This window comes from Mustelus asterias, chromosome 26, assembly GCF_964213995.1.
Source record: "Mustelus asterias chromosome 26, sMusAst1.hap1.1, whole genome shotgun sequence".
Lineage (NCBI taxonomy): Eukaryota > Metazoa > Chordata > Chondrichthyes > Carcharhiniformes > Triakidae > Mustelus > Mustelus asterias.
Window position 1 is genome coordinate 4801766 of NC_135826.1, and position 22386 is coordinate 4824151.

The window sequence follows — 22386 nt, forward strand, 5'->3', positions numbered from 1 at the left end:
TCCGAACTTGTAATTTTTAACACAAGGGTCCTCAGTTCTGCTTGACCTAACAAGGTGTTGTACCTGTTAATTCTCAGATACTTTCAACCAGTTTACTTACTCCAAGGTTTTACCCCGGTGCCCTTATTTGCAAGGTGGACAAAGGACAAACACAAGTAAAAGTTCAACAAGTTTATTAAATAACACTATTAACCCTTAAATTACCCACATAAAACAAGAGGATACCCCAGATTCAAGTATACTATCCGTAAAGGTGGTTTGGTTAAACTGCAGGCCCGATTCTCTGAGTCCCTCTGGTCTGTCGTCACGAAGGTGAGTCTCGATGGCCGCTTCTTCCTTCCTTCCTTCTCTGGTCAGTCTTCCGAATGGTCACGGCCGTCTCCCCTGTCGAGTCTTCGCTGCCGTGTGCCTCTGAGTGTGTCCCTTTATCCCCAGCCTGCTTGGCTTTCCAGAAACTTCTCTGGCTTCCGGCCAATGAGGTCCCAGGAGGGGGTTCCAATACCCAGTGGGTTTCTTGATGTCTGCCTGACAGGACACCAGGGTCCGCCCCCCCAGGTGTCCATCTCCATGTTGTTGAACTTGTTATCAGATAAGGTTTCTACAGGATCTCTTGGTGACAGAAAGTCTGGCCCGATCTGGGCTTCTAACAATAGACCGATGCATTTCAATGAGGTGCCATGATCTCCTGCTAAGTCTCAAGTAGAGTGTAACGACCTTTGATGGGTGGTTGATGGGTCAGGCCCAGACACATTTGTGTATTGTACAATTGGCCTGCCTGAGGTGTGACTGTGTTTGATTTCAAAATGCTCAATTCTTTAATTTAGGATATCCAATTTTATCAGCCTTAAAACTAGGCCCTGTTTATATCACCACAAAGGTATGAAAAACTAGTATTGATAAGTCAAGTAAAAAATATTAAGGAAGATCTTACTCATGCAAAGCAGTGAAGACAGCATTGAGGTTTCTTATCTCTCAAGATCCCAGGAGTTCTTGAGGTTGCCAGCAAAGATGATGGCCAGAATTTTCCAGCCATTGAATTTTCCAGCTATTTTCCAGCCCACTGCAAGTGAGGGCAGAGAATCTGGCACTGAGCCAAATCTTAGCTCACTGCACTGGACCAGAAAATCCCACTGGCCTGAACGGCTGGAAAATTCCACCTGATGTCTTTCTTTTTCTCTTTTCTTTCTTTAAAATGATGTTGAACTGTGACTAGAAGTGTCATACCCCAAAAGCCATGGTAACACTGTACCAACAAAGACTATGATTTCCTGACTTTTATCCCCCAGTATCATTGTTCCTCCTGCCTTATTTGGAAATTGTCCAAATTCACCTCTTCCATTAGCTTAGGATGCAAATCACCTTATGTCAGCCCGTGTCTGTAATTAGAGCCATATAAACTGAAGACTAAAGTTCAATTCTTGTTCTTTGGGCCCATCAGAGTTTACATTCCATTGCAAACAAATGAAGCATTTCCTCTTGATACAGGGCACCTACAAACAAAGTCATATCCTCTGGTCAACATATTTCAACCCAAGCCCACAAATGTAAAAACCATTAAGAATAAATGTTAAATACACTTCCTAACGTATATTATCAGGGAATAAAGGTTTCCTTCTGGTATATATCAATTGAAGCAATGCATGGTTTGTTTAAACATAAGGCGCTATACTAAGAACAAACTATTTTTAGCCATTTCTTCAAACAGAGCTGTTGAATACAAACGTTTCGGCAACTTAAATCATAAAATGTTGGACACCATTCGCCCAAAAAAGTTCTAAGTGTCGAATTCACGTAAAAACCAGAATAAATCACGTTGGTTTTCTCAGTGGAAGTTTAAAAAAGACTCTCCCCACACTCTGTGCACTGCACAGTGCCTCAGTGTAAATTGTGCTGAAATTCAGTGGGTGGGGCCTATCCCCGCAGAAGAGGCTGGCAGCATAGCGCTGAACGGGCTATTGCGCATGTGCCGATCTGTCAGTGCCGAGATCGACAAATTAGCAGTGTTCCCGCACTGCTGGCCTCCCGATTGCTGGCCAGCCCCACGACACCCGCAACATTGGCCCTCTCACCACCACCCCCCTCCGCCCCCCACCCCCCTGCCCCCGATCCATCGTCGGCATCCCCAGCTCCCACATCCACTTCCGGCCACTACCACAGACCACATATCCCCCATGAGGCTCCCATTGGGGTCCACCCCTGGCACTGCCCCTGGCACAGGTTAGCACTGCCAGGTTAGCAGATGCCCCAGATGCAAGGTCTGATATTCTGCACCCAGGTGGCTCTTAAGTCAACATGGCTGCAAGCAGCACCATTCGGGAAGCGCAAGGGATTCCACTTCCTCAACGTCCAACTCGTCTGCGACCACAAAATCTGCATCATGCAGGTGTGTGCCTGTTCCCCGGGGATCGGCCTTGACAGTTACATCTTGCAAATCCCAGCTGTCTTTGAGAGAGAGTGGCGGCTGGAGGGTTGGCTCCTCGGGGACAAAGGGTACCCATTCAGAAGGCAGCTGATGTAGCCGGTGTGGAGGCCATAAACACCTGCAGAGACTCGATACAATGACGCTCACGTTTCAACATGCATGTTGGTGGAGCAGGCAGCCGGACTGTTGAAGATGTGATTTTGGTGCTTGGACCGGTCAGGGGGTGCCCTACAATACAGGCCCCAGAAGGTCTCCCGCATTATTGTGATCTGATGTGCTCTCCACAACCTAGCGCTGCAGAGGGGAGACAACCCATACTTGGAGGAGATGGGCAAGTTTTAGATATCCTCGATGAAGAGGATGTTGAGGAGTGCGGTGGGCCTGATGATGCCGAGGTGGAGGAGGAAGTTTGCTGGGCAGTGGAGATGGCCAGAATTGGCCATGGAGCAAGGGATGTCCTGATCACCTCTCATTTCGGGAATGAGCGGGAGTAGCAGGTGGTGAGGTCTCCCACAATGGGTGTAAGGTGAAGCTAATGATATAGTGCCAACATTATCTAACCATTTGGTTACACATTTTCAATGGCAGGGAGCTCCAGCAGAGGATAGAAACACAAATAGTAAACAAAGTATCTCAGCAGCTTACTCAGTCTGGAAACTTCTAGCTTTCCTATTATTTTGTCATGAGCTTCCCTGCCACATAGTATCCTTGTAATAGCCTCTGCAGATGCCTGAGCAACATCCTGATCCTCGTCATCACCACCCCCTTCACCTTTTTCATCATCAGAGGAGATATCTAGATCCTCCATATCTCCCTCAGCCCAAACATCCTCCTTGTAGTGCAAGTTGTGTAGGGCAAGGCAGATAATGATCATCTGGGACACTCTCTGTGTATGTGTTGACATATTTACTGCACACTCACAAATGATGGCCAGTGCTTAAACATGCACATGTGGAATTATTTAGTAGTTATTATGTGAATACTGTGAGAGAACTTAATTTATCAGAATTCATTATTGGACTCTAATGGGGGCCCAAATTCCACACCCTTAAATGCCCAAGGCCACTGAAGTAACTAGCAGCAAGATGGAATCCAGGATGCTTCCAAACTGTAAAAATGAACATAGATTTATAAGTGCCAAAAGTTTATAGAATGGTTGTACATCCACGCCACCCATGTGACTTCATTACTTCTCTATCTTTCTTTTTCTATTACTATGTCTGAGTGCAATCCTAACAACCACAGCTGAGGTGGAGGCAGCCTGCTTGCTGACTGCTTTGCCCTGTTGATTGATGACTTTCATGATGTGGAGATGCCGGCGTTGGACTGGGGTAAACACAGTAAGAGTTTTAACAACACCAGGTTAAAGTCCAACAGGTTTATTTGGTAGCAAATGCTATTAGCTTTCGGAGCGCTGCTCCTTCGTCAGATGGAGCGGAAATCTGCTCTTCAGATATCCACTCCATCTGACGAAGGAGCAGCACTCCGAAAGCTAATGGCATTTGCTACCAAATAAACCTGTTGGACTTTAACCTGGTGTTGTTAAAACTGTTACTGTGATTGATGACTTTAGCAGGCATCCTCTGATGGCCCGAGGCCTAGAGGGCACTGGCCTGCTAAGGGTGCACAGGTTGCCTTACCTGCTGGAGGTGACAGGGTCACTGGTAGCAGTGAGGTTAAATGGCAGGGTGTGCTTAGGGTGTCCTGGGCTGAAGCCCGGGGAATATCTGGCTAGCTCGCACTCCTCCTCCCTGTGGCAAGTCAATGATGCCTGGAGGAGAAGGAGCATCTGGAGAGAGGTTGAGAGATCTGTTTCCCTCTTGCCGAGCCATTGCTGCACTGCACCCATGGAAAGAGCCATGGAGTGCAAGTCCAAGTGCGTATTTGGCAGCCACTGTACATTCTGCTGGACCTGGGTCTCCAAGGCAACCTCCACCCTTTCCATTGAGACAGCTAAGTGCTCACGTGTCAGAGTCACAACAGCAGGCAGAACATGGAAGGACACCTCCAGCCTTTGGTCTAGTTTGCACAGGGCCTCTGACAGCGCAGCCTGATGTTTCTCTACCTGCCCCTGCATCTCCATTATGTTTCTTATGGCTGGGTCCAGACCTCATCATCTGTATGGAATTTATCAGGGACCTGATCTCCAGCAATCCTCCAAGTCTCAAAGATCTTGGCGTCACTTTCTCTGCCAGCTGTGGACCTGTGTCAGTGATGCGACCACTGGATTGTGACCCCAAGTCTACTCTAGAACACGCACCCACTGAATTGAATGTCTCTGTGCTGGTGGAGGGTACAGGTGAACACAGTGACCGTGCATCCTCTGAGGCTTTTGAGGTATCGTCCTCAGAGGGTTGAGGCTGGTTCTCCTGCTCCTGGACCTCCATCCAGGCCACTGTGATTAGATGACAAGGCCTCCTGTTGCCATCCCTAGGAAACAGCACCTCCCACCTTTCCTGGACAGTCTGGGGGTGGGTATGCAGGGAGGTTTTACTGACCTGTGGGACCACACGTTGTCTTCTCTGTGACATTCTGGTCTTGGCAGAGTTTTGAATAACAGCCAGACCGATGCTCCTGACTTGCAGTAAATGATTGACTGTCCAAGTGCCCTTTGAATATGGCGCCTGGATATTCAACCCAATGAGGTAACAGTGGGGATGGTGACTTTCTGCTCTCCCCTGCCATGATAATCGATGAGCTTTCACAGATGCATATCCAATGATGCTGAACAGTGCAAGATCAAGTCTGGTCAACTGTCCCTCCCACCCCAAATCATTCTCACTTCTGCACCCGCCACCCAACTTGGACTCCAGAATGAAATATTCCAGTCATGGGAATTGGAGTGGGCGAGGGACGGACCATGGAAAGGTCCGTTGACCTCGGGTGGGATTTTCTGGCTTTGGGGCAAGTGCGGCCAGAAAATCCCGCCCTGTAAGTGAGCTTGTTTGTTACAAAAATAACAACTACCACAAAAATAACAATTACTAAATCCTTCAATCCAGTAAATCCAGTAATGTTAAATGGTATATGTTTACCAGCAGATTTTCCACACTGTGGCAGACTCTAGTTCTTATGAGTAGTTTCTGACTGTAAAATTTTCCAATTAAAGTAAGTCTCAGAACCATTCTTAATTTTTCTTTGAGCTGTAGTGATCTGCTTGATGTGATGTACTATCTATTCTCCTGCCTGTTTGTGAAACCATTATTAGCGAATAAAGGTGTACAAGAGGAAGGATGCGTCATAACAGATAATTACACAGGTATTTTAAATATTATGCTTAATTGCAACCACTAAAAATATGTTTTAAAGCCCAACAACTGAAAATGAACATTAAACTGGCCTTTTAGTATGTGAATATATGTACATGTGTGATGCAGTAACAATGATTTATCTACCATTGCTAGTCTACTTTTGGATTAACAGGAGATCTTTTTGATCCTTCAGCACCTTTCTGAATAGTGGTAGATCCAGCTTAGTATGCACTGAACAAAATCTGCACATGAAATTGTGACAGTACAATTGGTTAATTTTCCTTTTGTGTCTGTTGTCATGTTAATCCTTACTGAGCGCAGTAGCTAATTTATTTAATATGAGTTGGTCAGTAATGGAATGATTAATTAATATCCTGACAGACATGGTGGTTAAACAGTCTGACAAAAGAGTAAGGGACTTACAATAAATGGATGTCAAATTATGATTCTATCTCTTATCAATCAGTTTTATATGAATTCTTCTTATCTCACTCATTGTATATATATTACATACATATATATTATGCATGTATGAAAACCATAAAGACAAAGGAAATGTAATGTACAGTATTATGCACAGTGTTGATACAGTATTCAATTTTGTCTTCCAGCATTGTGGTTAATATGTTTCGGCAAGCTGTCTTAATGCTGGAGAGAAACGATTTGTATATTATTTAAATGACGAACAGTGACAGACAGACACTGTTTAGACAGTGATTCTTCTGCAATCTCAGAAGATTTATGTGGAGCATCAACCTAAAAGAGCTGTTATTTTTACATCAAGAACCTCTGATTCACCACTCTGTGAAAAGAAGGTTTCAATCCTTCAGTGTTCACAATCTCATTCAGAGAAAATACATAAATATGACCGCAGAAATGTTGCCATCTAAGGTTTTAAGACTATTTTCTCTTCAGTCTATTTGACAGTAGAATTAAATATTACTTTAAATTCCTAGAATTCCAATTTTTAACTTGAAAAATGCCATTAATTACATTGCTTTACATGTTTACATGCTGCAGCTTTTCATCTAGTTGAGCTAGCAACAATTGTGTCTATTAATCATATTTTATTTACTAATCTATTAGCCACATCTGGATTTTTCATTATTCTAGTGACAAATATACTGGATAACATTGCATTGCATTTTAAATGCGAAGATAAAGAGTAACTGCATGGGGAAACTCACAGGTTTTCACAACTAGGCTATGATTTTTTTAGGGCTATCTGTGCTCTCAACATAAACCTGCTGGCATGTAAGACAGACTCCAGTACAGTCAACCAGACATGTGTTCAGTAAAATTAATCATATTGTTAAGGGCATGGCTAATGGTAAATGCCAAGTTGTGCAAATCCCAGAAGGGAAATTTGAAACAGCTACTCTCAACCGTGTTTGCAATTCATACAGTATGAAGAGAGGTTTGAAAGTGATGTCCCTGACTCTTTGTGTTGATTTTAACAGAATAAACGTTTATTAAGAAATAAAATAAAAAACAATAAAGTAAAATAGAAGTACACTTAACTAAGACAATGGCTTTAAACAGTATCACTAATTCAAACAGTTCCAACTATCTTAACTTAACCATCTTCAGAGCTAGCTCTCCCCAATCTGTTCCAAAACACCTTCTAGATTTTAGGATCTATAAAAGTCAGTAACTTTTACCACACAGTGCTTTTACATCTCTTGGGATTGCTTCTGAGGTAAACCAGCAGCTTGCTTTTCAAATCAGGCTTCCTCACTTGCCGCTTGCTGCGAGATAAACAACTATTCCTGCTGTTGGCTGAGATCTAAAAAAAAAACATAAAGTTCAGTATCTTCTTAAATACATTTTCCTTTGATCTCTCCCTCCTCTGACCTAATTTCTTTAGAAATACGCTCTTGCAAACTTAATTACCTTCATCTCTCTAGCTTAGCTTTTAGAGTTAGAAGGAAAGAAAACTTCCTCCATCCACGTTCCTGATGACACCTTTCCTTCACACCTTCCATCCCTTTCTTTGAATCTGAACAACCTATTCATATTTTAGTCATGTTCTGCATCCATTCTTACTTCAGTAAACATCTGTTTGCAGGGTTGCTAGGCTTATTTAAATACCAAATGCACTAGTTCCATTCACACAGTCATTCTGTCCGTGCCTTAATTATCTGACTCACTTTTTCTCTCTGTTTAAAATATATAACCATATCATAACCTGCAGAAAATATTCCAATTTCTTGGATTTCCCTGATATATTTTCATAACAACATTTACTGAAAATATTTTCCTCAGAGCAGCAATGCTGCAAATCTTTCTCCCAAAGAGTACTGGGTAATATTTGAAACTGGCCATGGGAACTGTGGTGCACAATTGACCTCTACCCATTCATTGTTAGGTAGACAGCACAGTACATTTGTGCTGCCTGGTGGTTTACATTGGTGCTGTGTGCAGCCAGTGTCACCCACACAATTCATTAACTGCATGCATCAGCAGGGGGCCTGTTAACACGCATGCTTAGCACTAAAAAGCAGCAGCACCTCTTAAGGAAGAGCTGCCTTGTGATTGCAGGAAATGGTGGGAGTAATTTGAAAGTTGAATCTGTGCTGTAATATTTTGAGGAATGGCTAAACATGTGAGACAGCATACACCAAAATTTTCAAACTCTATATTGGAGGTCTTGATGGAAGAGGTGGAAAGGAGGAAACATGCCCTTTATCCACATGGCGTGGGGTTATGAGCAGGAAGTCCTCCAGACAGAAGCTCAGAAGGCATGGGAAGAAGGGACAGAGGTCAATGCCAGGAATGTTTTCCAAGAACATGGATGGAGTGCAAGAGTTTAATGAACTCATTTGTCAAGGTGAGTGCCTCATCTTCAAATGCCATATCCTGCCAATTGCTTCAGCTGCCTCATCCATTGCTTAATTCATCAGACTTGCATCACCCATCTACCAGCAATCCCTAGCAATCAGTACACAACTCTACAATTAATATGCTTTACCTCACCCTCACAGACTTAACACTCTTGCAAGTCTTCACTCTCAACCCAAATCTCACACATTCTGGTAGACACTAAACCACATCACTCAAACACCGCGGAACATTCATTTCTTTTTGTTGTGTTAAAAATCCTCCCTTGTTGCTATTCCATGCAGGCTGTAGAAATCTGGGTGGCAGAAAGTTGGGTGTGGCATTATAGAAAGATTTGTAGGCTACACAAAAACTGACAGGGACAGAGATGTGAATGCTCCTTCTGTGGCCCCTAGAGGACACTCCTGAACAACTTCCTTCTTTCTTGTGGGAGAAGCTGGTAATAAAGAACAAAAGATGGGCAAGTATATTTCAAGCCCCATGAAGGAGATGGTGCACACCATCTGAGACTGTGGAACCTGAAATGATCAATGATGAAGATATCTACAGAACTAATTCCCCTGTTCTCAACACAATCCTGTCTCATCTCTTCATGTTTTCAAACATAGAAGCTGCAGATGGCGTAAGCACAAATTTCTTACTTTCTCCTCTACACTCACCACAACCTAACTCTTGTCCCTTTTCCAGATACTCAAGAAGTGGAGCTTTCCCAGTGAGTGGAAGAAGAAGAAAACAATGAAGAGCAAGACACCCTGTCAGTCAATCTTACAGTCGCAGTCACCAGCTCAACTATTGACCCTGCATATATTTTAGAGACTAGGATAAAGATGGGATCTGCTTGTGGTGAGACACTGGGGAAAAAGTGCACAGGAGTCAGAAAGGATAGTGCAGGTGCAAGCTCACCAGACAGTGAGGTCGTACCCTCGTTCTTCTGCAGAGGAATCAGATTAGGACTTTGATGGGTCAGGTTGCAGATGAAGAATGTAGGAAAATTCTTGGCGCACTGGAAAACCCATGAAGTATGCAGATAATGGACTGGATTTCACAGGAGGGTAAACTGCACACTCCCTGGAAGGAAAGTTGGTCCTGAATGGACCAACTTTTAAAAAGCCTTTCTCACAATGATAGCAATGCTGGCAGGCTAAACAGCGGACAGGAAGTGTCACTCTCGAGACCAGCAGCTCAGCATGGCCAGACTCAGTATTGGCTGTTGCCAGAACTGCAAACTTCTCCAGGAAGAACGGCAATGAAAACCTAAAAAGTGACCTTTGCACTCTGGTCCACCTGCCACTGTTCAACATTGTATGGCAGTGGAGGCAGATTGAGGTGTTTAATTGCCACTTAACTGTGCACTCAAGGGCCTCAAGAGTCATAAGGATGGGAACCTATTGGGCACCTTAACTATCTCTGACTCCACCCACCAGGGGGCTCTTCATGGGCCAATGTCTGAAAGGAGGCTCTCCACATCTCTGGTGCCTACATGGACACTGCCAGGGTCTTTTTGTCATTTTCTCCATGCAGTAGAGGAACCCCCTGTGGCTGGCAAAATGCCAGTGGAGACAGGCAGAGGCCCTTACTTGGGTACTTCAGAGACTTAACTGGCCTCTTGGCAAGAGGGATGTTAGCCACCTTCCCGACTACTGGCAAGATGACATAGCAGCAGAAAGATGAAAGGCATACCCCCCTGCCTGCCTTCACCATTTTACAGCCCTCCTACCTTCTGGTCCATTCTCAGAAGCAATGGCCACCCCTGTGGGAAGGGTGCCATGCCACCTGCCCTCATCAACATACTCCCCACACCCCCTGACTGGTCCAGCCTGATGGGTCCAGACTGCCCCAGAGGCCACTTATCAGACTGTAAGACGCACATTCATTGCTGGAGCCTCCTCCTCCAATTGCAGCCCCAGCATTGGCGATCTCCTTCGGTGGTGCTGCTGAAATGCTAGCCCTTGGTCAGGAAGTCTTGGGAGCAGGCAGCTATCCTTAATAGGGATTTAATTGGCTGCTGCTGACAAAGTGCAGCCCCTGGTCCCGCTGAGTGACGGAAAGGAGGGGTGCCACCTCTCTGCCCCCACTTTTGGGCTTGCTGGCAGGACCCCTGCATCTGGACTAAGTTCAATTCTTTACTGCTTTAGAAAATTTCTATCTTGATCACATTGAGAATGTTTTGGCACGAAGTATTCTTTAATGAACATGTTTATTTTTGACATAATCAATTGCAAGGAGGTTTTTTAGGCTATGGACACACCTGGGCTTAGCAAAACTTTTTATTTATATAAAGATGCTAGGAAATGGCTAATTACTCATCTCACTTAATTTTCCAGAACTAATTAGTTGCTGTCTAAATTGTAATTTTGTGAACATATTGCTGGAGTACCTGCCAACAATGTAATAGTATCTGAAATTTAACCAACAGACCTAAAGAGAAAGACAAGAATCTGGGTGACTAGATTAGTCTTCAGTAGATGTCATGGTATACATGGGGCAACCAACGTAATCACATAAATCGAGTAATGTGATGATCAACTAGGTCTTTAAATCTGTTCAATTGCTTTGTATGTGTCACATTTTTTATGAGCAACTGTGAGGAACAGACCCTGAGAAATTAGACTGTACTTTACAGAATCCAAATGATCTGTAAAAGAGATTGACGTGAAGCATACGTGTAATTAGTTAATACTGTCCATTTGATACACACAAGTACAGCATACTTATGCTGTAAAAGATCTTGTGGCTTGTCTTTTATTTGTAATTCCAGCCTTCAGCGGAACGATAATCAAGCCCAGAGTATAGTGATTCTCAAATCAGTAGGTTGTGACCTCTATTCCATAGTTTCTAACCTCAGTTGGGTTTGTGAAAGGAAGACCTATGCACATTGCAACAGCATCCTCTGCAGCTTATCTGGAGAACAGCATTGGATAGAGACCAATGAAAATAGTTGTCAGTAATTTCCCCACTGAATCAGTGAACAGTCGAAACATATGGAGAAGGAATATTTAAGATCTCGCTGACCTCAGTGAAGTAGTAGTGCGGTAACTACAATTTTCCTGAATGTCTCTAAGTTAAGGAGGGAAAAATCAACTAAGGATCCTACTTCAGTTCTTTATCCTGCAATTACCAGCTAGAAAGTGGATGTTAGATGAGGAGAGGGTTGGACTTTCTTTTGATGCCCACCATGACTGAAGAGTCTACCAATGTTCACTGTCATGGTACACATAAGTAATACGTATATTCCTGGCAAATGGAAGAAACCTGGATTTAATTGTTATCAGCGACTTGGTTTGAACTAAGTTTGGATATGAGTTCCTCAATCCACCGGGGTGGACAGATAAATACATTGTTGATGTATGTAAGGGTTTCCTCTTTAGTAGTAAAGCGAATATGTGAGCAATCTGCTAATTTTGTAGAATGTTTTATTCCTTCAGTGGAGCCGTGAAGATGCATTGACCCAAATTTTCACTCCTGAATCGGGAGTGCAGGGATGGAAAAATTTCTGACACTACAAACCTCACTTGGGGGAAGTGCTCTGGATGGTTTGAATTTTGTTCCAAGGGTACAGGTGTTAACAGGAGTTGGGTCTTCTGTTCCCAGAAAGAGTTTGGAGGCAGTTGCAGGGATTGTCTGGTGCAGAGGTGGACTTTGTGAAAGGCCTGCTTGATGATCCGAAACTTCATTCCAGTTGTAAAAAAAAACAAAAATCAGTCCTCTAGCCCACACCGCCACACTCCTTCACCCCCATGCCTCATCCATGTCAACCCATGCCTCTTCTTGCCCCTTACACAGCACCATGGCTCCTCCTACCCTACATACCACCTTATGCCAACTATGTTAGGGGTCATGGGTTTTAAACAAAAGGGAAAGGTGTGGGGGGCGATTTTCCCAGAAAAAAACTAAGTGTCCAATGGGCGGGAAAACAGGCGACTTTCCTACCGTTTTTTGGGCATACTTAGTTGAATGAATTTCCAGCACTCTGTGCTTCACAGAGTCTGCTGGGGGATTCACACTGGTGAGGGGGGAGGGGCCTAATCCCACCTGAGAGGCTGGATGGCATCAGTGCACTGAACAGACCCTGTGCATGTGCTGATCTGTCAGTAGGGAGATTGGTGCATGCACACTGGACCCCACCATCACTGGCCTCCCGATCGCTGGCCCCCTGATGTCATTCTCCCAATCCCCCACCTCAATCGCTAGCCTCCCAATGTCATCTTCGACCCTCCCACCCCCACCGATCGCCGGCCTCCCCAACCTCCCCCATGGCCAGCCCCAACACCCCCTTCCCATGGCCGACACTTATTGCCTCCTCCCTCCCCCACCAATCCATAATGTAGAGTGGCAGTGGGTCCCCCCACACCACTGATAGGCCTGCCCCAATAGGCCCTGCCCCCTCAGGTTCCAACCTTTTGGCACTGCCCAGTGGCCAGTGCCAGGGTGCCCAGTGGGCACTACCAGGGTGCCAGGCTGGCACTGCCCAAGGGTCACCCCCTCTACCCCCGACCTCATGGAGGGGCTTAAATAGCCTTTGCCCCACTAGCGAGGTGATCACATCTGGGATGGGGACCAGCTTTAATTCTCACTGGTGGGAACCTCTCCTGGTGGGGGAGAGGGGGACAAAAATGAGCAAGCCTGGATGATACATTCCCAGGCTCGCTAATGAGATAGAAATTGAGATTTCCATATTGTAATCAGCCTAGTGCTGATTTCCAATTCGAGGCTGATTACGTTTAAAAAAATGGACTGGGAAAGTCGCAATCAGCTGGACGCTGGTTGCGACTCCCGCTACAGGCCCCCCACTGACATTTCCCGGACCACTGCACTACTCGAGCAGTGCAGCAGGTGGGAAAATTACGCCCGATCTACGCTTAGATTCAACCCAGCAACAACATATTTATTCTAGGAGCTCTGGCCTGTACAGAGTAAAAACTGAAACTAAAAGCAGGAACCTCTGAAACAACCCAATGACAGCACCATCAAATCATGTGACCTCTCTTAAAGCAATCATGCATCTACTTAAATATATAACAACCCTCCCCCTTTACTTCTGTGGTCATGACAACAAATTACTACAATGTTATACATATTCTAGACACAGTACTATGCATCTTTAATCATTATACACAGTCAATAAGAAAGTTATTCAGGAGGATGTCTATTCCCCTTTGGCTGCATATGATGTTCTGGAATTTGGCTGTCCTTGACCCTAGAAGTATGATTTGGAACTTCTGTAAACACTTCTACTCTTGGAACAAATTCTACATCATTCTCAAGTGATAAAGGAACAAATACACAATCATCAGGCAACTCAGATTCAACAAAGTCTTCTGTAGCAGTATTCACAACACTAGGGACTAAAGAATTTGTTACTTTTGGAGGTGATTCTGAGGAACCATTTTCAGATAACAACAATTGGTAAAACAATTGTCAAACTAGTTCACCTTCACTTTGAACCATGGTAAGAAGTCTCACAACACCAGGTTAAAGTCCAACAGGTTTATTTGGTATCACGTGCTTTTGGAGCACTGCTCCTTCATCATACCAAATAAACCTGTTGGACTTTAACCTGGTATGGTGAGACTTGTTACTGTGCCCACCCCAGTCCAACGCCAGCATCTCCACACTTTGAACCATGTAAGAAATTGAACTTGTTTTTGCTAAAACTATATGCTTTGACAAAGGGTCATCTGGACGCAAAACATCAGCTCTTTTCTCTCCTTACCAATGCAGCCTGCTGAGATTTTCCAGCATTTTCTCTTTCGGTTTGCTGAAACTATGGCTGGTACCCATTTCTCAATTGTGGCATAATTACCCGCTCAATCTCCTTGTTGAAATGAGTGTTGTTTTACCCTCACGTCTTGTCGATCAACTTGAGATTGTTGTTGACTCTCTACTATCTCTGATGTTTCTGAAGTTAATAACAAATTAAACATAGTTCTCAACTTAAGATAAAACAAAATTACTGCAGATGCTGGAATCTGAAATAAAAGCAGAAAATGCTGGAAAATCTCAGCCGGTCTGATAGCATCTGTGGAGAGAGAACAGAGCTAATGTTTCAAGTCTGGATGACTCTTACTCAGTTGTTATAGTTCTCAACTTTTTCTTTTAAGAATAGGAATGTAGATGAACTTTCGATAGTCACATGAACAGTGTTTCTATAAGATTCCAAAAAGCTATTCACACCAAGTGATAATGAAACTTGCTGTTTTGAAGCTTTGAAGAAAGGTTTAAAGGATTGTACAAATCTTTCAGCTAATCCACTGGTAGACGGATGATAAGGTGTGGATTTTATATGCTGAATACCATTTACTTTGAGAGAAGTTCTTCCAACTCTTGTGAAATAAACTGTGAACCATTATCGCTAACAATCTGTTCTGGTTTACCAAATCTTACAAAACTTTTGTCCAGTTCTTCAATGGTTTGTTCATGTGTAATAGATCTCATGATAGCAACTTCTGGCCTTTTGGACTGTGTATCAATTATGACAAAGAACACGTAACCTTCAAACAGACCAGCAAAATCTATATGCAATTGTTGTCATGGCATTTTAGGCCACTACCAAGGGTATAAACGAGACAATGGTGGTATATTTCTTATTCGTGTACAGGATTGACACTGTCCCACTTTTCCTTCAATCTGAGTATCCAGACCCGGCCACCAAAAATAACAACATGCTAATTCCTTCATCTGGACTATACCAGAATGAAGGACATTCCATGCAGATTTGGAGGAATGATCACACTGGCCCTGTCAATGCTGGGGCAGTGCCCAGGCATTACCAGGAGATAGTGCCCGGGTAGTCCTCAGGCACCACCCTCTCCTTCCTGAACAATGCACTCACCTGAGCTCCTCTGGGAGGTCTGCCCACCAGGTTCATGTCATGGGAGACCAGTCGTAACTCATGCTGTTCTGCCCTTATGCCGATGTAAATAGATCTTCTCATGGGGGCGCGATGATCCAGGCACAGAGGCCTGATTTGACATGTAAATATAATATCATGATGCTCCCAATGTTGAACATTGGGATCCCTGTTATGTCATTGGCGGGCACGGGGACAATTGCGTCACACTTTTAAGTCAACGTAGATTTGGGGCTCTTGAGAGATTTTACATACCTGTCGCCAACCCCACCCAAAAAGGACAGGAGCGCAATATCCCTCCTATGTTTTGGTTATATTAGTTTGGCCCCACCATAAGCGTCTGTGCATTAAGCTGCCTGACCTTATGTTTTGGCTTTCCTTCACTAACCCCATGCATATCTCCAAATTACTCTCCTTCTTTAAGGCAGTCTATAAAGCTCACCTCTGTGAACAAACTTTCAATACCATATCCATCACCTTCCCCTTCACAGGATGATTTCAGGCCGGTTTTCGCAACTGGCGCCATTTTACGAGCGCTGGATTTCCGGTGCGGTCAGCCTCTCACTGGAAATGATGGAGACCCTTTTCCACAGAGGCTGCAGAGTGGTTAGTTTTCCATTCCATAGACAATGGCTAGAACTTTCTGGCTGTTCTTTCTGGCAGGGTCTTCTGGTTCTGTCAACAGCGCACCCTCGCTGTAGGTTTCCCTATGGCATGGGATGGAGTCAATGGGCAATCCCATTGACAGCGGTGGGACCAGAAGATCCTGCAGCAGGCCAAAGGTGAGGAAGACTCCACGGTGAGGCCAGAGAATTATGCCCAGCAACTCTCAAATCTGTAGGTCAAAATACCCCCAGGAAGCCACAAAGTAAATTTATTAAGAACAGTCACTATGTTTCCTGATCTGGCCCTAGATAGCATCCCTAGTGCCTGCTGCTACTCGTAGTTGTGTTGCTCCAAGAGCCAATGCTCAGCTACTGATGAGAGCTGTAATTCCAGATTTGGGGATAGTGAATCCTGGATGCAATACTAGATCATGGGTTTGGACAAATGATTACCATTCAAGTTTGTTTAGAATCATTCACTCACTGCCTTTATTCACTCAGCATTGCACAGTTCACATCTTAGACCCATTGGTATAAATATTTTCTGTTTGTTTTTTTTCATTTCATCTGTGTCATTGCAGGTATCAGTACAGGCAACATGTGTTACGTTGACTGCAATGAGCATAGACAGGTGGTATGTAACAGTATATCCACTCAGATCCTTGAGACAGAGAACGCCCCGGGTCGCTATGGCTGTCAGTCTTGGGATATGGATCGGTAAGTGAAAAAGCCAAGGACGAAATTGCTTAAAGGGCATTTATTAATGGAAGTATTTAGTTAGTGTTTTTTTCAGAAGAATGTACATTCAGTCCTCATACACTAAGAAATATTTTCGTTACAGAAAAGGATACTATGACAACAATAACAACTGGTTCATTAATGTACTTCAGAGAAGTGTAACTGGCTTTCCATCATTTTAAGTCTTCTAATTTAATGGTTAAAATGTAACTTAATTTTTTACAGCCACCACAAACAAAAATGGGAGATAAATCAATCTTTTCTCAAGTTAAACAACCTAACACAATTTTCTCTTCATTCCTGACAATCCTCAGCCTTCACCTTCTAGATGCAGGTTAATCCAGATAAAATGTCACAGAATCATAGAATCTATAGTGCAGAAGGAGGCCATAGAGTCTACACCAACCACAATCCCACCCAGGCCCTGTCCCCATAACCCAATGCATTTTATCCTAGCTAGTTCCCCTGACACTAAGGGGCAATTTAGCATGGCCTATCCACCTAACCCGCACATCTTTGGACCATGGGAGGAAACTGGAGCACCCGGAGGAAACCCACGCAAACACGTGGAGAATGTGCAAACTCCAAACAGACAGTGATTCAAGCCGGGAATCGAACCCAGGTCCCCGGCACTGTGAGGCAGCAGTGTTAACCTCTGTGCCACCATGCCACCCGATGACCCAGTGGCACATCGGTTAGCACTGCTGCCTACACAGCGCCAGGGACCCGGGTTCGATTCCTGGCTTGGGTGACTGCCTGTGCGGTGTTTGCATGTTCACCCTATGTCTGTGTGGGTTTCCTCCGGGTGCTCCAGTTTCCTCCCACAATCCAAAGATGCGCAGGTTAGGTTGATTGGCCATGCTAAATTGCCCCTTAGTGCCAGGGGGATTAGTAGGATAAATATGTGGGTTTATGGGGGTAGGGTCTGGGTGGGATTGTTGTTGGTGTAGGCTCAATGGGCCAAACAACTGCCTTCTGCACTGAAGGGATTCTATGATTCAGGTGCTATAAAGTGGGACTAAAAGAATTTAAATGTATTATTAAATTGAAAAGTAAGATTATGGTGTGAATTTAACCTGTATTTGGCAGAGTGCAACAAGAGGCGGGGAAAGCAGCGTTGACCAGTGGCTTTCTTTGCTGTATCATTGGGAACATTAAAACTTTAAAGGATGTCACACTGGTGGGGTGAGCTCTGATTGAGCCCACCACACCAACAATTTAGGGGGGAATTTTCAGGAGGCGGGAACAGTGGCAGGGGTGGGGAAACCTGCAAGAGTCCCAAAACGATTTTTATGCTGGCAAGATTTCCCCAATTGATTATTCCCACCGCCCCACCAGTGATGATTTAGATCCATTTAAATGTCATTATCAGGCCTTTTTGTCTGACTGTCCCCCACCGCCCCCATTGGATTGTCCATCACGTCAGTGTGAGGGCATGCTGAAGTCAGTCATGATGTGGAGATGCCAGCATTGGACTGGATTAGGCACAGTAAGAAGTCTCACAACACCAGGTTAAAGTCCAACCGGTTTATTTGGAATCATGAGCTTTCGGAGTGCTGACTCACCTGAGGAAGGAGCAGCGCTCCAAAAGCTCGTGATTCCAAATAAACCTGTCGGACTTTAACCTGGTGAAGTGAATCTTGTAAGAAGTCTCACAACACCAGGTTAAAGTCCAACAGGTTTATTTGGTAGCAAATACCATAAGCTTTCGGAGTGCTGCTCCTTTGTCAGATGGAGTGGAAATGTGCTCTCAAACAGTGCACAGAGACACAAAATCAAGTTACAGAACACTGATTAGAATGCGAATCCCTACAGTCAGCCAGGTCTTAAAGGTACAGACAATGTGGGTGGAGGGAGCATTAAACACAGGTTAAAGAGATGTGTATTGTCTCCAGACAGAACAGCTACTGAGATTCTGCAAGTCCAGGAGGCAAGCTGTGGGGGTTACTGATAATGTGACATAAATCCAACATCCCGATTTAGGCCGTCCTCATGTGTACGGAACTTGGCTATCAGTTTCTGCTCAGCGACTCTGCGCTGTCGTGTGTCATGAAGGCCGCCTTGGAGAACGCTTACCTGAAGATCCAAGGCTGAATGCCCGTGACTGCTGAAGTGCTCTCCCACAGGAAGAGAACAGTCTTGCCTGGTGATTGTCGAGCGGTGTTCATTCATCCGTTGTCGGAGCATCTGCATGGTTTCCCACTATCTCACTAGCAGAATCTCACTAGCTGTTCTGTCTGGAGACAATACACATCTCTTTAACCTGTGTTAAATGCTCCCTCCACCCACATTGTCTGTACCTTTAAGACCTGGCTGGCTGTAGGGATTCGCATTCTAATCAGTATCCTGTAACTTGATTTTGTGTCTCTGTGCACTGTTTGAGAGCACATTTCCACTCCATCTGACGAAGGAGCAGCGCTCCGAAAGCTTATGGTATTTGCTACCAAATAAACCTGTTGGACTTTAACCTGGTGTTGTGAGACTTCTTACTGTGTTCACCCCAGTCCAACGCCGGCATCTCCACGAAGTGAATCTTGACAGGTCCCCCACAATGTGCACCTGGTGAGCAGAACCCGCTGGAGCCACACAGGTGTGTACAACCCCCAGGCTAGACAGGATCATGCCTGGGCACTGCCCCGGCACTACCTAGGCACTGCCCCATGGGGGTTCTGCTACAGTGTCCATACCACCCTGGTGTGGGATCCTTGCCTTTTTTTTCTAAGGCTCAAAATACTGCAAAAGAAGCTGCTCTTGGGTCTGGCAGTTTCCACCCCGTTTTCCTGCCTGCTATGCCACTCTGCCAAATAATTAGAAAATTCCACCCTTTAGTTCTTCAAAGATCGGGGCACTATTTTTAAGGGCCACTCCAGTGCACAAAAGTTCACCAGGGACCCCCACGCATCCCATGACACTGCCTGAGAACTGGCACTGGCCCCATCACTACCTGGGCACTGCCCCGGCACTGCACTATGGCCCTGCCAGTGCTGGGGGAATTCCCAGGCATTACCAGGAGATAGTGCCCAGGTACTGCTTGGGCACCACCCTCTCCTTTCTGAATGATGCACTCACCTGAGCTCCTCTGGGAGGTCAGCCCACCAGGTTCGTGTCATGGAAGACCAGTTGTAATTCATGCTGTTCTGCCCTTATGCCAATGTAAATAGATCTTCTTATGGGGGGGTGTGATGATCCAGGCACAGAAGCCTGATTTGACATGTAAATATAATATAATGATGCTCCCAATGTTGAACGTTGGGATTCCTGTTATGTCACTGGCGGGCACGGGGACAATTGTGTCACGCTTTTAAGTCAATGTGGATTTGGGGCTCTTGTGAGATTTTACACACCTGTCACCAACCCTATCCAAAAAGAATGGGAGCGGAATATCCCCCCTATGTTTTGGTTATATTAGTCTGGCCCCACCCTCATAGGCATCTGTGCATTAAGCTGCCTGACTTTATGTTCTGGATTTCCTTCACTAACCCCATGCATATCTCCAAATTTTTCTCCTTCTTTAAGGCAGTCTATAAAACTCATCTCTGTGAACAAACTTTCAGTCAACCCTTCCTCATCTTTCCTTCTGTGGCTTGGAATTCACTTTTTGTTTTGCCAGATAAGCATCTTGGGATATTCCATGTTAACGTGACTATAAATGTAAACTGCTGTTCAATTGATTCTATTGGCTTTTATTGACAATCTATTAAAATAATAATAGATTCACATCTGGAAATGGCAAAATAACAATTGGAACTCTGTAAATGTGGTATAAATTACATTTTTATATGAAATGGTGACCTCTTGTAATCTATTGCAGGGTCCTTTATTGTATCCATACCGGTGGCTATGTATCAGAAGATTCAAAATGGATACTGGTTTGGGCCCCAGGTCTATTGCAGCGAATCCTTCCCTTCAGCTTCCCATGAGAAGGTTTTCATTCTACATAACTTCTTAGCTGTCTATCTTCTCCCACTGGTCACAATCTGTGTGTCTTACACTGCCATGCTGCATCAGATGGGGCGACCAGCTGTGGAACCCATTGACAATAACTACCAGGTAGACTTTGTTTGTGTGTACTCTATTAATTTAAAGGGAGCCCCCATGCTTCAAATTGCTTACCAATAGTGCCAGAGGAAATCCAACTGGTTGAGCTAAATTACATTTTTTGATTAAATCTTCACTTGCAAATAGTTCCCCGAGTGATCAAGTGAATAAATATGCCAATACCTGATGCCATAAAGAAAAAAAGCATTGGTTAAAGTCTGTGATGCAGTGTATAGAAGATTCTTGCTTTTCATTTAGACAACAATTTTTCTGCATCAAGAGCAAGAGGAAAAATCAGAGAGATAGAAAAGAATCAAAAGGAAAGAGGGGAAATTAGAAAGAGTGAAATATTGCATGGGATGGAAGAAGAAAGGAAAAGTCAACAAAATAATTTCCTTTTTTCACATAATGCTCACAGAAAATATATTCTTTAAACTCACACTGATAAATGTTATTTTTAGTTCAGTTGGAGAAATAGGTGTAATTATGGCCTAGATTTGCAAATCACAATTACTTTGACACTTACTGTAACTAATTAGAATAAATTATTAAAATCAGCCATAAAATATGTCTATCAGAACATCTACACTAAAGATCCTTGAGTCCTACCCTATTCTAAAGTTAAGTTTTTACTGCAGTCCTCAAAGGGTCAGTTTTGACTAAGGATAAAGCCAAAGGGACATGTAAAAATGAATGAACATCCTGGAGTTTTGCTGGGCTGCCTTTGAGAGATCAGTGAATATTTATGCAGAACTTTCCATTAGAATTAAATACTGGAGTGTAATACCTGATTGTGTAGATTATACAGAGTCTGTGGAAGAATACGTTTGATGGATTGATTGGTCTTTTCTCATCCTATGCTTTCATGTGTTTTCATGTTCTTATCACAGACTACAACTGTATTTTGCAGGTGCAACTTCTTGCTGAAAGATCAGAAGCCATGCGTACAAAGATCTCCAGGATGTTGGCAGTTATGGTCCTTCTCTTTGCTCTCTGCTGGGGTCCCATCCAGTTATACATCCTTTTCCAATCTTTTCTTCCAAACTTTAACAGGAATTACTACACATACAAAGTCAAGATTTGGGCCCATTGCATGTCCTACACAAATTCCTCCATCAATCCCATAATATATGCGTTCATGGGAGACAACTTCAGAAAATCATTCAAGAAGGCATTCCCATTCATCTTCAAACAGAGAGTTGGGAACACGAATAGTGGAAATGCTGCTGGCAACACAGAGATGCATTTTGTTTCATCCGGAACATAAGAAAATTGCACATCTTGGAATATGTTACTTAAACATTTGAGACTATTTTAGTTGATTCAGGAGGATATGATAGGGAGACTTCATATCAAATGTATGTTAAAAATCTCTTCTCTTTGATTAAGTGCCAGACACCCATGAATTGAGTCTTTTGCACTTTAGTTTACGTAGGTAAACTAAGTAGTTGGTCCTGCACAACCTGGAATGCGAACAACATCAGCCTGTTTACGTATAGAAAGACCTTAGGCAGAATTCTCTCATAATTGCAAGAATAACGGAGTGATCCAAGCCATTCTCCCTGGCGCACTCCACACTGCAATCCTCCCAAACTCAGTCACTTTTTCGGAGACTTGGGAGTTCTGTGCTGGTTGTTGGGG

At 44.0% G+C, this 22386-nt stretch overlaps 1 protein-coding gene across 1 annotated transcript in view; it reads left to right on the forward strand.

Annotated features, from left to right (window-relative positions):
- Positions 1 to 22012, forward strand: part of LOC144479436 (G-protein coupled receptor 54-like) — a 45385-nt gene extending 23373 nt beyond the window's left edge. Inside the window, exons 3-5 of the mRNA XM_078198093.1 lie at positions 16551 to 16686; positions 20519 to 20757; positions 21656 to 22012. Of these exons, the coding sequence (XP_078054219.1) occupies positions 16551 to 16686; positions 20519 to 20757; positions 21656 to 22012 (732 nt within the window). The remainder of the gene's footprint in view (positions 1 to 16550; positions 16687 to 20518; positions 20758 to 21655) is intronic.
- The last annotated feature ends 374 nt before the right edge of the window (positions 22013 to 22386 follow it).